Source organism: Carettochelys insculpta, chromosome 5, assembly GCF_033958435.1.
Source record: "Carettochelys insculpta isolate YL-2023 chromosome 5, ASM3395843v1, whole genome shotgun sequence".
NCBI classification, from domain to species: domain Eukaryota; kingdom Metazoa; phylum Chordata; order Testudines; family Carettochelyidae; genus Carettochelys; species Carettochelys insculpta.
This window is the reverse complement of record NC_134141.1, coordinates 90,330,935-90,347,181: the sequence shown is the minus strand read 5'-3', so window position 1 is coordinate 90,347,181 and position 16,247 is coordinate 90,330,935. Positions and strand designations below refer to the sequence as shown.

At 44.2% G+C, this 16,247-nt stretch overlaps 1 protein-coding gene and 1 long non-coding RNA gene across 9 annotated transcripts in view; one reads left to right on the top strand and one right to left on the bottom strand.

Moving 5' to 3' along the window:
• The window catches only part of LOC142013738 (uncharacterized), an 81,238-nt gene that overhangs the window by 8,246 nt on the left and 56,745 nt on the right, over nucleotides 1-16,247 (bottom strand). The window lies entirely within an intron of this gene.
• NLN (neurolysin) overlaps nucleotides 1-16,247 on the top strand; it is a 61,940-nt gene that overhangs the window by 22,816 nt on the left and 22,877 nt on the right. For all 5 annotated transcript variants that reach the window (XR_012645778.1, XM_074995498.1, XM_074995497.1 and 2 more), the window contains exons 6-8: nucleotides 1,813-1,973; nucleotides 4,653-4,788; nucleotides 13,624-13,990. Coding sequence is in view for 4 of the 5 variants with exons in the window: in XM_074995498.1 (XP_074851599.1) it covers nucleotides 1,813-1,973; nucleotides 4,653-4,788; nucleotides 13,624-13,990 (664 nt within the window). In the remaining variant the exon portion in view is untranslated. The remainder of the gene's footprint in view (nucleotides 1-1,812; nucleotides 1,974-4,652; nucleotides 4,789-13,623; nucleotides 13,991-16,247) is intronic.

Below are 16,247 nucleotides of genomic sequence, written 5' to 3'. Positions count from 1 at the left end.
TCTATCAAAAGACACAAAAACTAACAGCAATGCTTTTTAAAAGTACATCAGAAGCAGCAAGCCTGCCAGAGAGTGCTGGGGCCACTGAGTGCTCAAGTTGCTAATTGGGCACATGAGAATACAGGTTGTTGCACAGAAGTTAACTAAATTCTTCTTGTTGTCTTCACTGCAATGGATGGAGAGTGGGGGAGATTCCCACACCAGTCACTCTTTTTAGGTGACAAATCTAGGAGCTGTTCCAGAGGTGTCAATAGAGGAGGTTTTGTAATACATTGATAATTTAAACAGTAACAAGTCACCAGCACCAAATGGCATTCACTAAAGAGTTCTGAGGGATCTCAAACATGAAACTGTAGAACTAATAATAACTGTATGTTACCTATCAGTCTCAGTACCAGATTACTGCATGATAGTTAATGTAACATTGATTCCTTTAGTCTTTCTTAAGAAACTTTCAGAGGCAATCTTGGTAATTACAGGCGAGTAAGCCTAACTTTAGTAACAGGCAAACTGATTGAAACTATTGTAATGAACAGAATTATCAGAGGTATATGTCACTCCAGTGCTATTCAACACATTCATAAATGATTTGTAAAAAAAGACGTGAGCAGCAAGGTGGAAGAGTTTGCAGGTAATGTAAAATTATTCAAGATAGTCCAAAGCTGACGGTGAAGAATTACAGAGGCATCTCACAAAACGGGGCAACAAAATGGCAGATTAAATTTACTTCTGATAAGTGCAAAGTTGTGCACATTGGGCTCGTCAACACTAGGCCACACCTTCGAACGGGGTATGTAAATGAGCCGGATCGGTGAACAGCAATGAGGTGCTGTGCTGCACATGCAGCACCTCATTAGCGTAATTCTTGCCACGCGAACTTCAAAGTTGCTAACTTCAAACTGCCAGCAAGCTGTGTAGCTGCAGGCACTTCGAAGTACCCATGCAACTTTGAAGTTTCCTTACTCCCAAAACATGCCCATTGTAAAGCATAATCCAAATAATTTATATAAAAGGATGGGGCCTAAATTAACTGTTACCATCTAGGATAGAAATCTTAGAAGCATGGTGGCTAGTTCATCTGCACAGCAGCAGTCCAACAAGCTAACAACCTTAGGCACCATTAGGAAAAGGATACATAATCCAACAGAAAATACCGTAATGAAACTGTAAATCTGTGGTGCATGGTGATTACTGTATTCAGTTCCAGTCACCCCATATGAAAAAAATGTAATAAAGCTGGAAAAGGCACAGAGAAACACAACAAAAATTATTAGGGGTGCAGAACAGCTTCCAGATGAGTGACTGGTATGGAAAAAGTGAATAAATTTACCTGTTCAGATAAGACAAGAACTAGGAGTCACCCAATGAAAATAGTAGGTGGTAAGTTTAAAACAAACATAGGTACATATGTCTTCATGTAATGTACCCGCAACCTTATTGACTGGGGATGTTGTGATGGCCAACAGTATAATTGTGCAAACGAGAATTAGATAAGTTAAATGAGGATCAATCCATCAATGGCTATTAGCCAAGATGGTCATGGAGGCAACCCCTAATCTGTTTCATTAAACCTGACTTCCAGAAGCTTGGGACTGTGTGACCAGGGATGGACAACTTAATTAATTGCCTTGTTCTGTTCAATTCTGCTTAGCCTCTGCACTGGTCATTTCTAGGCTAGATGGACTGTTCCTATATTTAACTGATCTTTGGTAAAACAAATGAAAAGCACTAAATGTTGTTATGATATTTCTTTTTAAAAATTTGTACTTAAATATCCTTTATTGAGTGTTGTCATTAATTTATATTCCACAGAAGCCCTTTCTGATGAATTCATTAATAGTTTAGAAAAGACTGAGAAGAACAAATATAAAGTTACCTTAAAATATCCCCACTATTTTTCTGTCATGAAAAAGTGCTGTGTTCCAGAAACAAGAAGAAAAATGGAAACTGCTTTTAATGCAAGATGCAAGGAGGTACATGAGATATTTAATTTATGAAATTTTAAGTGTGGCTAGTAATGGTAGCATATAAAAATGTATTAATCAATAAGTACTTTATTACAAATTCTAACATAGTTTAATACAATTTAAAAAATACCATAATTGGCTATTTGGGATAGTATCATTTCTACACAAAAATCAGTCCAGGTCTGTCAGTGATTCCATTCACTTCTTATCTGAAGAATCTTGGACAACATTGGTAAGGGTTCATTTCTACCCACTTACATTTTACTAACTTTTCTTCTTTTCAAACAATTATGTGTTTAAGCAATTACTTAACATAATTACTGTGCTTGTTGCAAAGTGTGTAAAATGTGTCCCAAGGTTTTAAAATAGGACACTTATTTAAATGAGATGATCTCCTACTTAGGTTTAGCCAAGTACTTGCCCACAAAATAGACTCTAATACATTCATCCTAATTTTAGTAATCCAGAAAAAAATTAGTTTTTTATAAATATGTCAGCATTTCCAACAAAAAGATATTTCTGTAAGTAATCTTTCTAAATCTTAGTTTTTAATCAGAGTAATGGCAAACTCTTGAGATAAAAGTGCAGAAATGTATAACCACCCATCTCATTTTTACCTAGTGTTTTAGAAAACATAGCTAGGAGATTTGTTTATAATTACTGCTTCTTCAAGTACTTGCATGTCCATTCCAGGTTAGGTATGTGTGCACACTACATGCACGAATTCTGGAAAATTTTCCCCTAACAGTATCTGAAAGACACTGTCTCCAGTTCTCCATGGAGTGGCACCAGTATAGTGTGGCATACAGGGCAGTACGGATCCTTCCCACCCTCAGTTACTCCTTTCCACCAGTGATAGTGCTAGAATGCTCCTTTGTTCTTGAAAAGCTATATCTTCAGATTGGTTCTGTCTGAAATTTCAGCTGCAAAAAGTTTAATAGTTAATAGTTCCCTCAGTGTGTTATAGATTGGAATTAGTATGCCAGATAGGATTTAGCCTCAGCGGCCCTGATCCCTGGGGTTTAAGAACTGCAACCACTGTAAAAAAAACAAACCTATGCCAGTTAGTGACTCCCATGGCAGTTGTGTATGGCTCTTAGGGGACTCTCATGCCAGCAATAGGTATCATATTTATAAGATCTTTAAACCTGGCACTAAAAAAGAGTTGGACGTTAAGCTTAAAGCCCTCCTACTGGAAGCATTTATACCAACACCAGAGTGGCTGCAATCAAACTCAGAGCACAGTATCATGACTTCAGTCTGAAACACCCGACAACTACTATCATTGGACGAACATCTACCTCCCCAGTACCAGCTAGAAAGAAGATAAAGGCTGGTAAAGGCAGATCTCCTCCCAGCAAGGAAAGGTCTGAAGGCAATCTTAGACCCATGTAGGGTGGCTCATCGCCTCCAAGTGGGAGTCAAGCCCCAGCTTCAGTAGAGCAGTATAACGCTCCCAGAGACATGCCTGCCACCCCAGACAATGGCACTGGAGTTCTGCATCTGGAGATGCTGTCAAGTTGGAAGGCCTGCAGCCTGTGTGTTTTGTCTCTCTCTCGGTGTCACCCATACCAATGCTGACAACATCCAAGTTGAGGGATAAACTTGCCCTTAGACTATCTCCTTAATCTCTATCAGTGTGGCTCCACTTGCTTCCTCAGGGAGCGTCCTTCCAATGCTTGCCCATTGAAAGTCACTGTACCATGGATGTTGGGCTGCTGGCAACTCAGAGCTCTCAGCACTGGTCTCCAGATTCCAGGCATCGCTCCACCAGTCCAAAATGACAGTCACCAGTGAGGGGATGCAGACCTGCCACTTCGGCACCAATGGAAGTCTCTATTGGGATGCCATGTACTCGTTCCCAACTTAATTTTGGTTGATGCTTTGGTGTCAGTGCTTGGAATTGAGACATGCAGTGCTCACACACATTTTGGAATGGACATGAGCAGCACATCTCAAAAAACCACAGTTACAAATGGTAGGTAACCAGTTTTATTCCGATCACGGCTTGTCTACACTTGCCCCCAACTTCGAAAGGGGCATGGTAATGAGGGTGATGGGAGATTACTAATGCAGTGCTGCAGTCAATATGCAAAGTTTGACACTTTGAAGTTGCCCAGGGGGAGAATTAACCTAATGAAGTGCTGCATATACACTGCAGCCCTTCGTTAGTAATCTCTCATTACGCTGATTACCGTGCCCACTTCGAAGTTGGGGGCAAGTGTAGACCCACCGTCAGTGACCTGACCACTTTTAATAAATGCTGGGAATGGTTTGTTTGCATTAGGACTGCACACCCACTACTGCATTTTTATAAATTTTACTCCATTTTTAATTGACCAGAAAATCCAATAATGCTTTTCCCAGTACTCAGGTTAGTAACCTTAAAGAGAAACAGTTGACATTTGATTTCAGTGATATGTAATTCATGAATGACAGCGTTTTACAAAAATCAGGACTCTGACTATTGTTCACCAAATTGTAGGTAATGTGCTCTGAAAAATTTAAGGAATCCTACCAAAATATATTTTTACTTAAAACATTTTGAGTAATAATCTCAATATGCCTCATTTTAAATGTCTGCTATTCCTTATTATTTTAGTTCAAGTTTTAGTCAAATTATTGTTTTGATCATATTGACTGAGTTGTTTTTAGTTTATTATAACTTTGTCTTCTTTTTCCTAGGAAAATGCTAAAATTCTTCAGCAATTGGTTCCCTTAAGAGCAAAAATAGCAGAGCTCCTTGGGCACAATACACATGCCAACTTTGTGCTGGAGGTGAACACTGCAAAGAGCACAGATAATGTAACAACCTTTTTAGGTTTGTTATATTTATATAATTTATATATTTAGATCTGCAACATGACTCTACCCAAAGGAAACTTAAATATGAAACTGGAGCACAGAGGTTCATCTGGAATAGGAGCTCTTTGCCCCACTCCTTTTATTATTTTTAAGAGTCTGTTCTTCAAGTACAGGATTGACTGTGTTAAATGTAATGGGAGTTCTGGTGTGCATAGGGAGAGGATAAGAGAGCCCGTAAGTTATAAGTGTTTCCAGTGGAATAATTTAAAACTGCACAATGCAACAAGTGGTTGCTCTTCCTGGTAACCTGTTTCCCATGTCAGTGTATTCTTGCTTCAATAACTTCAGTGGAAAAACTTGTGTTAAGCAGCTATGTGGGAATTGCTGTCCTGAAACAAGCCACTGAGCTATCTAGGAGACTGTCCTGTCCTTATCAATTTCTTCTGTCTGGTGCTTTAGAGAAAAGGGAAAGAGAAAGCTCTTATATTCTCCTTGCTTCTATTATTTAACATTTAACATGGCCCTTATAATGTTTATCTTGACTCAGGTAACTGATGGTGGTATGTTTATTCATACAAGTCAGGCTTATTGTGACTGTCACAAGAGTCATGGATTTCATTATTTTTCAAAAATATGCATAAGTTTTAGACATTTTGAGATTTTTTTTCCATGTGGGCAAGTAGATATGATGGTAACAACTGAACAGATTTCACTGAATAATTTGAGGTCTGCCCACTGAAAGCCTGGGCTGCCTTGAAAGTTAAGATAGAACAGGAGCTAAGCATCAATGTTGTGGGTAATGCAAAGTGCTAAATTCAATTTCTACCTTTGGTCAAGGCACTACAGATTCCTAAAATAAAATACCTGGAGTTAATCTAGCATCTACTGTGCTTTAAATATTTTCTGTGTTATCACAATTTAGACAGAATTTAAGTTAGTTGGATTAGCATTCAGAAAATAAAGGCTCTGTGTGTTATACAAAAGAATGCCTGTTGTGTGACATTGTAGAAACTGTATTTTTGTCTACATTTTTTCAAAATAATCCTTCTTCATCGAGTGTCCCTGTGGGTGCTCCACAATAGGTGTCGGGCTTGCCCGGCGCCGCAGATGGGAATTCTTCCAGCAGTTTCTCCTGGATCGCGCATGCACTGGCGCGCACCACTCCCTTGCACATCCCTGGCCACGTGCGTGATCCGGTCCCCGCCAGTTCCTTCTCAGCCGCCATCGGCTGCAGATGGAATCCGCTCAGGCTACGGCCAGAGTCAGATTAGACAGTGTTTCTACATGTAAATTGTTGTTTCTTTTTTTTTTTTCAAAAAAAAAAAAAAAAAAAGAGAGGACAAAAAGAATATTAAAAAAAAAAAAGGAGAGAGAGGAGCGGAGAAGAAGAGTGGACGTGAAGGCCAGTAGGCCGCCCACTGCCCTGCAGGCCAGGGTCTGCGATTTGGGTAAACAGGCACGGATAAGGTGCTAAGTACCCTATTAACAGTAAAAGACTCACCGCGATGGCTTCTTCAGGCTTTAAAAAGTGTGAGTCCTGCTGTGAAGCTATGCCGGCCTCCGATGGGCATAGTGAATGCATCCGATGCCTGCGGGAATCACACGTTACCCAGAAGTGTTCCCACTGTGCGAAGCTCACAGCCAGGGCAAGGAAAGACAGAGAAATGCGTCTTGAAATGCTCTTGTTTGATAAGGCCCTCCAGCCAGACGTGCCAGAGAGGCAAACAGAAGGGCCCTCTGGGTTCCACAAAAGGAAGGCAGCTTCTCTGACCCCCTCGGTGCAAAAACGGAGGAAGCTCTCCCCAGCTTGATCCCTGCTGGCGGTCTCAGCGAGTGGGACGGGCGGAGCACACAGCCCCCAGCCGCATACTCAGGCAAGTGGCACCGCGGCAACACACGTGGCAGAGGCTGAGCCTCCGATTACAAAACAGCCGGCACGCGCAGCACCTAGAGTGGTGGCCAGGCCAGCGCAGGAACCGGCGGCACCGACCCCTGCGGCACCAACAGTGCAGGGCCAGTCGGCACGGAGCCCGCAGGCACCAGAGGACGTTATCCGTGCGGCACCGCAGCTGAGCGGGCAGAGCGCAGTGCCGACAGTGGGGCCGAAATCCCCGGCACGGAAGGGGGCGGTGCCAGCCCCACAGGGGAGGGGAAAGGCAAGAGCAAAAACCCGGCACCGCAGCCCTTCTCCGGACAGGGCTGCGCTGCTGCTAACAACAAGCTTTCCCCCTGTGCTACACACGCCGCCCAGAAGGCCTGGGTCTCCACCGGCCTATCCAGAACCTCCTTCTCCGTTCCTCCAACCAATGTCACCATGGCTTGGGCCACCTTCACCCTTTCTGGGATTGGATCCACTGGAGTACTATCACAAACCAGTGTCACCACTATCTGTGTCATCGCGGAGGTCTCGCTCTCCCGGACATCGGGGGTACACACCCCGAGAGTGGTCCAGGTCTCTGTCCCCAGACCTGTGCCCGTGCTGCCATGGTTGTTCCTATCATGCTGGACACAGACACCCCAGGCCTATGCCCAGGGGCAGGTACCCCCCGGCCAGCCAATAACCCCGTGGTCACTCCCGGGCGGGGATGGAAACTCAGTTATCTCAAGGGGAGTTAATTTTAGAACCTCGAGACTTTCCTTCGCAATCCTCCAGCGAGCAGGTATACCATTGGCCGCAGAAACCTGAGAGTTCGAGGGAGGTTTACCCTAGTGGTTCCTCCTCATCCTCCCCAGATGAGGCCATGGCCCCCGAGGATGTTGCTCCCCCGGATGACCTTAAACAGTTTCAGGAGCTGTTTGAAAGCATGGCTTTCACGCAAGACATTCAAACGGCAGAAGTGCAGGAGAAACATCACAAACTCCTGAAAAATTTGAGACCCCCGGCTTCATCCAAAATTGCTATCCCGCTGGACGAAGCCATTATGGAGTCAGCCACTATCATATGGCAGACTCCAGCCTCTGTTCCGCCTATGAACAAAAGAGCAGATAAGAAGTACTTCGTCCCAGCAAAAGGCATAGAGTTCCTCTTCAGTCACCCACAACCGAACTCACTGGTGGTCGAATCGTCCCAGCAGAGGTCAAAGACTTCTCAGTACAAATCGGGGGGATCGGACAAAGATGCCAAGAAGCTAGAGCTGTTTGGCAGGAAGGTATATTCCTCTTCCACCCTGCTATTGAGAATGGCAAATTATGCGCCACACCTAGCGAACCATAACTTCGATAATTACGCCAGGCTTACTTCTCTCATGGATTCACTTCCGGAAGATAAGAAGCCGGTGTTAAAGGCAATTGTGCAAGAGGGCTACGCAGCTTCGAGGACGGGAGTCCAGATCACCCTGGATGTGGCAGATACGGCGGCACGCTCAACGGCTACAGCAGTGGTCATGCGTAGAGAATCTTGGCTCCAGACGTCGGGCATCCCGAGGGATCTACAGGCGAAGATCGTGGATCTTCCCTTTGACACGCAAAAGTTGTTTGCAGACTCAACCTACTCGGTCCTCCACTCCAGTAAGGACTCGAGAGCTACACTTAGAACCCTGGGTATTTATACCCCTCCATATAGGAAGAAAAAATATTACCCTCAGCAAAGACACTACCCGTACCAACCACAGCGTGTGCAGTATCAACGGGGCTACGACCAACAGCGACATCAACAGCAGCAACAGTACAGAACTCCCAGGCGACGTTCCCAACAAAGCCGTACACCCTTGGGACAGGCCCAAAGGCAACAAGTTTGATGGGCATGTCGAGGGCTGCACTATCACTACCATCGCGCAATGCCACTCTCATCTCATGTTCCATCATCACCTCAGACCGTTTCACTCCCAATGGCAAAAGATCACCGCAGACAAATGGGTGCTGGAGATCATAGCCACGGGTTACGCGATCCCCTTCCAGTCGCTCCCACCGACGAAGCCTCCCTCCAGGCCCCACCTCCGAGATGCTGCCCACGAGGCAAGGCTCAAACAGGAGGGTGGACCACCTTATGTTCATAGGGGCAGTGGAAAGAGTGCTGGAACAATTCCAGGGGAAAGGGTTTTATTCACGCTACTTCCTCACAGAGAAGAAAACAGGAGGCTGGAGGCCCATCTTAGATCTTCGGGGCTTCAACTGCTACTTGCGCAAGCAGCGGTTTCGGATGATTACAGTCGCCTCCATACTCACGGAACTGGACGATGGAGGTTGGTTTGCAGCCGTCGACTTACAAGATGCTTACTTTCATATAACGATCCACCCGGCACACAGGCGCTTCTTCCGCTTCATGGTCGGCAAGGAACACTTCCAGTACAGGGTTCTTCCGTTCGGCCTCTCCTCGGCCCCCAGAGTCTTTACCAAAACCTTGGCAGTGGTGTCAGCCTACCTGCACAGACAGGGGGTATTCATATTTCCATACCTGGACAACTGCCTACTGAAAGGGGCCTCGAAGGCAGAGGTCCTATGCGTGATACACGTCACAGTGGACACGTTTTCGTTGCTGGGCCTAGTCATCAACCTCGCGAAGTCAAAGACCGACCCCACACAGGACATAGAGTTCATAGGGGCACGCATAAACTCTATCACAGCAAGGGTGTACCTACCCGATCCCCGCTTTTGCACCATCAGTTCGCTGGTGCAGGTCCTTACATACAGCCCCACGGTGCCGGTCTTAACGTGCTTACAGCTGCTGGGCCATATGGCGGCAGCAACATTTGTGGTACAGAATGCCAGATTGCACATGCGAAGCCTGCAGCATTGGCTGGCGAGCGTCTACAAACCGGCATCCCACACTGTTCACAGGGTAGTGTCGCCCATGACAGAGGTGCGCAGATCCCTTGCGTGGTGGGTAAACCCCAAGAACTTGTTAGCAGGGGTGCCCTTTCACCAACCACAAATTTCTATTTTTCTTACTACCGAGGCCTGCCACATAGGATGGGGAGCGCACATCGGCGACAAGGTGATGCAAGGGCTATGGTCCCCTGCGGAACAGTCACTGCACATAAACATACTGGAGCTCAGAGCAGTGTTCAATGCCTGCAAGCATTTCCGAGACCACATATGTGGCAAAGTAGTCGGGATCAATACAGACAATACCTCCACTATGTTTTACATAAATTGGCAAGGAGGAGCCCGATCCCGTGCCCTATGTGCGGAAGCAGTCCGACTGTGGAACTGGTGCATCGCCAACAACATTATGTTGAAAGCCTCGTACTTGCCCGGCACTCACAACGTGAAAGCAGATCAGCTGAGCAGGCGCTTCACACTCACGCACGAATGGCAGATCCGCGCCGATATGCTGCGACTGATCTTTCATAGATGGGGGTTTCCTGAGATCGATCTGTTTGCCACACAGCACAACAAGAAGTGTCCCCAGTACTGCTCCAGGGCAGGAGTGGGGCGGGGGTCCCTGGGGGACGCATTCATGATTCCATGGAAGGGCCCCCTACTTTACGCGTTCCCCCCCCCACAGTGCTTATCCACAAGGTCTTGCAGAAAGCCAGAAGGGAGAGAGCTTGCATGATACTAGTAGTCCCAACGTGGGATCGGCAGCAATGGTTTCCCTTGCTTTTGCGCATGTCGAACCGCCCACCGCTTCCCCTACCGGTGGTGCCGGACCTACTCACGCAGGCCCAGGGGTCCATAGTGCACCCGAACTCTCAGAGCCTGCGCCTACAAGCATGGCTAATCCATGGCTCAGCTCCTTAGAAAATACATGCACGGAGGGAGTACAACAAGTCCTGGAAAGTAGCCGAAGGACCTCCACCAGGAAGACTTATAAGCAGAAATGGACTTGATTCACAGCCTGGTGTTCCGCCAAGCAGTTAGCTCCCCTTGAGGTTCCTATACCGGTAATACTTGAATACTTATTGGACCTCAAGAGGGGCGGACTTTCCTTATCCTCGCTAAAAGTCCACCTCACCGCTATATCACCCTTTCGGCATATAGAGGAGGGGCCCATGGTATTTGCCCATTCTATCGTTACCAGGTTCTTGAAGGGGTTGGTAAACCTGTACTCCCCTCGGAAACCGCTTCCGCCATCGTGGAACCTGGACCTGGTGCTCAGCACGCTCATGGGTCCACCTTTTGAACCATTAGCCATGGTTCCCCTACGTCTCCTTCCGATAAAAACAACCTTCCTCCTTGCAATTACGTCAGCTCGCAGGGTGAGTGAGCTTGCAGCAGTTATGGCAACGCCGCCCTGCACAGTATTCTCAAAGGAGGCGGTAACCTTACGGCTGCACCCAGCCTTTGTTCCAAAAGTTTCTTCAGAATTCCATCTTAACGAACCAATAGTTTTACCCTCGTTTTACCCAAAGCCTCACAGCTCCAGCAAGGAGGCACACCTGCATCTCCTGGATGTGAGGAGGGCGTTGGCCTTCTACATAGACAGAACTAAGTCCTTCCGGAAAACGGACAGGCTTCTAGTCTCTCTCGCTCCCAGGTCAAAAGGAGAAGGTCTCTCTTCACAGAGAATCTCAAAGCACATTGTGTCCTGTATAAAAATGTGCTACAAGCTTCGAAAGACTCCTTTGCTGGCCCCGCCCAGGGCTCACTCTACCAGGGCATTGGCGGTGTCAACAGCCTTCTTTAAGGGCATTGCATTGAAGGGCATCTGTAGAGCGGCGACCTGGTCATCCTATGACACCTTCGCCAAGCATTATGCCCTACATCGAGTATTCCAAGAGGTTACCTGCCTCTCGACAGCTGTCCTTTCGGGGGCAAGCTGCACATAAACCGATTACCCACCTCCTTTCTTGGGTTACTGCTGGGTAGTCGCCTATTGTGGAGCACCCACGGGGACACTCGATGAAGAAAGAGAAGTTACTCACCGTAGTAACGATGGTTCTTCGAGATGTGTCCCTGTGGGTGCTCCACCACCCGCCCATCCTCCCCGCTGCGGATCTCTGTCCAGTGTCTTTCAGGAGCATCTGAGGCGGTTGGTCAAGGAACTGGCGGGGACCGGATCGCGCACATGGCCGGGGACGCGCAAGGGAGCGGTGCGTGCCGGCGCATGCGTGATCCAGGAGAAACTGCTGGAAGAATTCTGATCTGCGATGCCGGGCGAGCCCAACACCTATTGTGGAGCACCCACAGGGACACATCTTGAAGAACCATCATTACTACGGTGAGTAACTTCTCTATCCCATGCCCATCCCTAAAAAACACTGAGACAAAACAGCCCTTTATCTATGCATTTATGCATCTAATTTTTATAGATATTTATTAAGTTAAATTGTTTTCTGCCTCTTATAGTGTCCATGTATTTTTTAATGTGCATCTGTTCAGAATAGTTTAAAATTATTAAAATTATTAACACCACAAATTGAAATTTGCCGTGGCTTGACTCTTCAATTAGGAGGAGATTCTTTTCACACATGAAGAAATTTTGTCCTGAGGTAATCATGTTTGAAAAACTGAACTGCGCCGTACATGATTTGCTGATAATGCCAAAATCCTGCAAATGGTTATGCAAGTCATCATGTTGATTTAAATGGGGCAACCGTTGTACTGAAACGTTAGAATTTTAAAAAATTTGAAATGTTAGAATTTTATGGAACTTTGAAATTCTAAAAAGACTCAAGTATAAATATTACAGTAAGAACAGAATGTGCTTTCTAGAAATTTCACTAAGATAAAATATTTTACTCTAAAACTGCTGCTTTCATAACTTTCTGATCCTTTATATCTCCATAGAAGAATAATGTAAAAATTAGTTGAATTATAGGGAGTAGTGTTCCCTGATTTAGCAAATAACACTGTGGCTGCTATTGAAAAGATCCAGTGTTGGTAAACAATATGGATCTATTCCATCTTCAGCTAACTGGCTTGAGCTGGGAGCAGGACAGCCCTATAAAGATCTACAGAAGAGCTATGATACGAATCACTGTGTCACACCTCCAATGGCTATTTTAAGAAAAAAAGCAGTTGAAGGATTGGTGCTGTAATTGTAGCTATTACTGAATCACAACAAAGACAAATTGGAATTATATGGGGTGGCACCAGAGGTTTAAAGTACATGAGCAGAATGTAATTTACCTGGGAGAATTATTTTCCAGGTGTCTGGCTGTGGGTTTTGCCCGCATGCTCGCAGTTCTAACTGCCATATGTGGGGTTAGGAAAGAATTGTCCAAAAGGTCCGATGAGCTGAAACGCTACGATTTTTCACCTGCCTCTACTGCCCGTAGAACAAGTCTCTCTTGAAGTTTGTAAAACTACTGTATATATTGGATTCTGTGTAGTTTCTGAAGTGTTTTAAATCATGATTTGAGGACTTCAGTAACTTAGCCAAAGGTTATGGATCTACAACAAGAGTGGGTGGGCAATTTTCTTTTCCCTTCAGTGTGCAGGACTCAGACAGGAGGTGGTCATGATGTTCCCTTTTGATCTTAAAGTGCATGAGTCTGCTTCCCTTCTGGATGTCTTCAAAAGAGAATGAAAGACATTATGACACTTAACTCTTGCCAGTGAGGATGGTGCAGGAATGCACATGGTCATATCTCAGACAGCCATGTGACTAAAACAGGAAGGCAAGCAATATAAAAGTCATTAATCGAGAAAGGGAAAATTGTGGTGACTAGTATTGGGTAAAAAAGTAGTCCAGTAGCACTTTAAAGACTAAAGACTAACAAAATAATTCATTAGGTGGTAGAGTTTTTGTTAGTCTTTAAAGTGCTACTGAACTGCTTTTTTGTTTTGACAGACTATAGACTAACATGGCTATCTCTCTGTTAGTATTGGATAAATAGACTTTTTTAGTATTCGTATAAATCTAAATTAAATTAATAAATTAGTTCTCTCATACTACTAGTAGTAATATAGTACAATATGGAACAGACAAGTTGACTCAAAGATAAATCTTTGGTTGCTTTTCCAGATGATTTAAGTAAGAAGCTAAAACCTCTGGGTGATGAGGAGAGAGAATATATTCTGGGCTTGAAGAAAAAAGAGTGTGAAGAAAGAGGCTTTGACTATGATGGAAAAATCAATGCATGGGATTTACATTATTATATGAACAAGACAGAAGAACTTAAATATTCTGTAGATCAGGAGAAGCTGAAGGAATACTTTCCAGTTCAGGCAGTTACACAAGGCTTATTGAACATTTACCAGGAGCTGCTAGGACTTGTATTTGAGCAGGTAGAAAATGCTCATGTTTGGCATGAAAGTGTTACTCTTTATACAGTAAAAGATGATTCAACAAAAGAAGTTTTAGGTCAGTTCTACTTAGACCTCTATCCCAGGTAATTCTATAATTTATAGAATTCTATAATTTATTGTTTATAATTTATTTTTAACGGGTTAAGGTGGAGGTAATCTTACCTAGGAATGGAGTTATATGAATCTCAAAGTAACTTTTTTTTTTATGTTGCCTAAATTGTAGAGTGTTTCTGGGAGGGCTCCTTGCATTCTACCTGCATATACTTTCAAAAAGTTTCAGACACTGTTCCTTTTAACATCTGTTTTTGCTGAGTCTATTTATATTCTAATCAAAAGCTCTGACCCAAATGAAGTGGGACTGCTGGCTAATATCACAGATGATTTTTATTTTTCTCTTTTGTTTGTAACATGCTTTTCACATGGCATTTCAACACTGGTCGAGATGGATGTGTTCCTGTCTTCTGTCCATAAAGCAGGAGATTCCAATCAGGATTAAGCAATTTTTGTACCCTGCTCTGCCCCTCTTTGTAACTCACAGCAATCAAACTTCTACGGAACTAGCAGCCCAGATAGTGCCTTTTGTTGAAACACTGTCTTGGGCCTCGTTCAGCATCAGTCTTCTGGGTGGACAGAGCAGAGAGTGCCAGAAAATTAAAATTTTACTCTAACCACAATGTGGAACTTTAGTCCTCTGTTGTGGGCAATGAATGCACCACCTCTCCACAGGTAATTTATAGAAGCAGGGTCAAATTCAGTGGCTTCAGATCCTGTCCCTTCCCAATCAGGCTACTTTCTTTAGTCTACTAAGGCAGCAGTAGGAAGAAGAGAAAATTAATTGCCTGTGGGGGGACCAGATAGAGTTAATGGAGTCTTTTCCCCTGTGAAACTCTCTCCAAGGTTACTCTAACTACACAAGCCATTGCCTTCAACAACCAGTCTGTGTAGCCTTCCTGTCCACTATCAGTGATCTGGATGTGTCTCTTCTTTACAGAACCTTGCTTTTATTTCTTTAAACTTATGGCCCTTGCCAGCATATTATCTAGAAACTTCTCTAGTTGATAGAGGAGACGTTGTTTTGCCTCCATGCCTCCTTGAGGAGAATTTTGTCTTGGGACAGCCATCATCACCATGTAAAGGAAAAGTCTTTCCCTCTTTGGAAAGAATCCCAAAACTCAACTCTTCCTGTCCTGTCCCATCCTCCTGATAACAGTTGTCTATTGCCAGCACCTGATTCCATTGTCACATTTTGATTCCAGAATCGTCTGGGAGTTTGTGATGAGTTATCCACATTGTAGGGGAAAACTTGGAGATACTCATCTAATAGTCTCTTCTTCTTTAATAGATGCGTCAGTCTCACATGTAAAGTTATTCCCTCTGCAGGCCCCATCTTGCCTAAATGTCTCAAGTTTCTTGGGAGACTACGTTTTCTCAAAGTGCCTGTCTTGCAGGATCTGCTTTTCAGTGCCCAAGAAGATCTACTTCATCAGGACTCCATCTTTCACACCAACTCTGCAGCCCTACATTTAAGGGCTTGGCCCATGAGCAGTGCCATCTAAAGTGCCTGAGCATCTCAGACAAGTTGTTGATCATTTTTTCGAATTTGTGTGCATCCTTCACATAATATGGGGCTTCAGCTGCAGTCTCAGTGATGGAAATCCTATAGTCTTTCAGTGGTCTCTTACCTCAGGCTTTCAGTTAAATTTCCAGTGCCTCTGTGGAGATTTTCTTATTTTTAGCTTCCTTTAAACCACTGAGAGCTCGCCCTCTCTCTCTCTATCTCTCTCTCTCTGAGTTCTGGAAATTGTTTTTTGCTGGGCATAGAATGCTGCAGTTCATGCAATACCTCATACAATATCACTGTGCGGGTCCACTAATCAAGGTACTTCACTAAAGAAACAGAAGTGAGAGCCTGATATTAGTAATGTAAAGGGGGAAATTACATTACCTTTTTGTATCATGAAGCAGAAATAAGGAAGGGGCACTTGATTATTTGGACTTCATGTTTAGTGACTCATTTTTAACTATGACAGTTTTTAATGATTAACTAACAGTTTGAGAGACTCGTTTTGTTTTAAAATCACACTGATAAATCAGCAAATCCAGTTCTTTATTCTTTAAATCTGCTCAAATGTTGGTAATAAAAGCTAATGTTTTAGACACAGGATTTGTTTTTATATTATAATTGTCATGTCTAAAATTAAGTAAAATTGACTATTAGAAGTGTCAGAGTTATCGCTTTGGAGTTCCATAATATACTATGTAAATAAAAGAGAGGGTTGCAAATGCTGCTCCAAATATGAAACTGATGGGATTTCTAAGTCTTTTTCTTTGTGCTCTAAA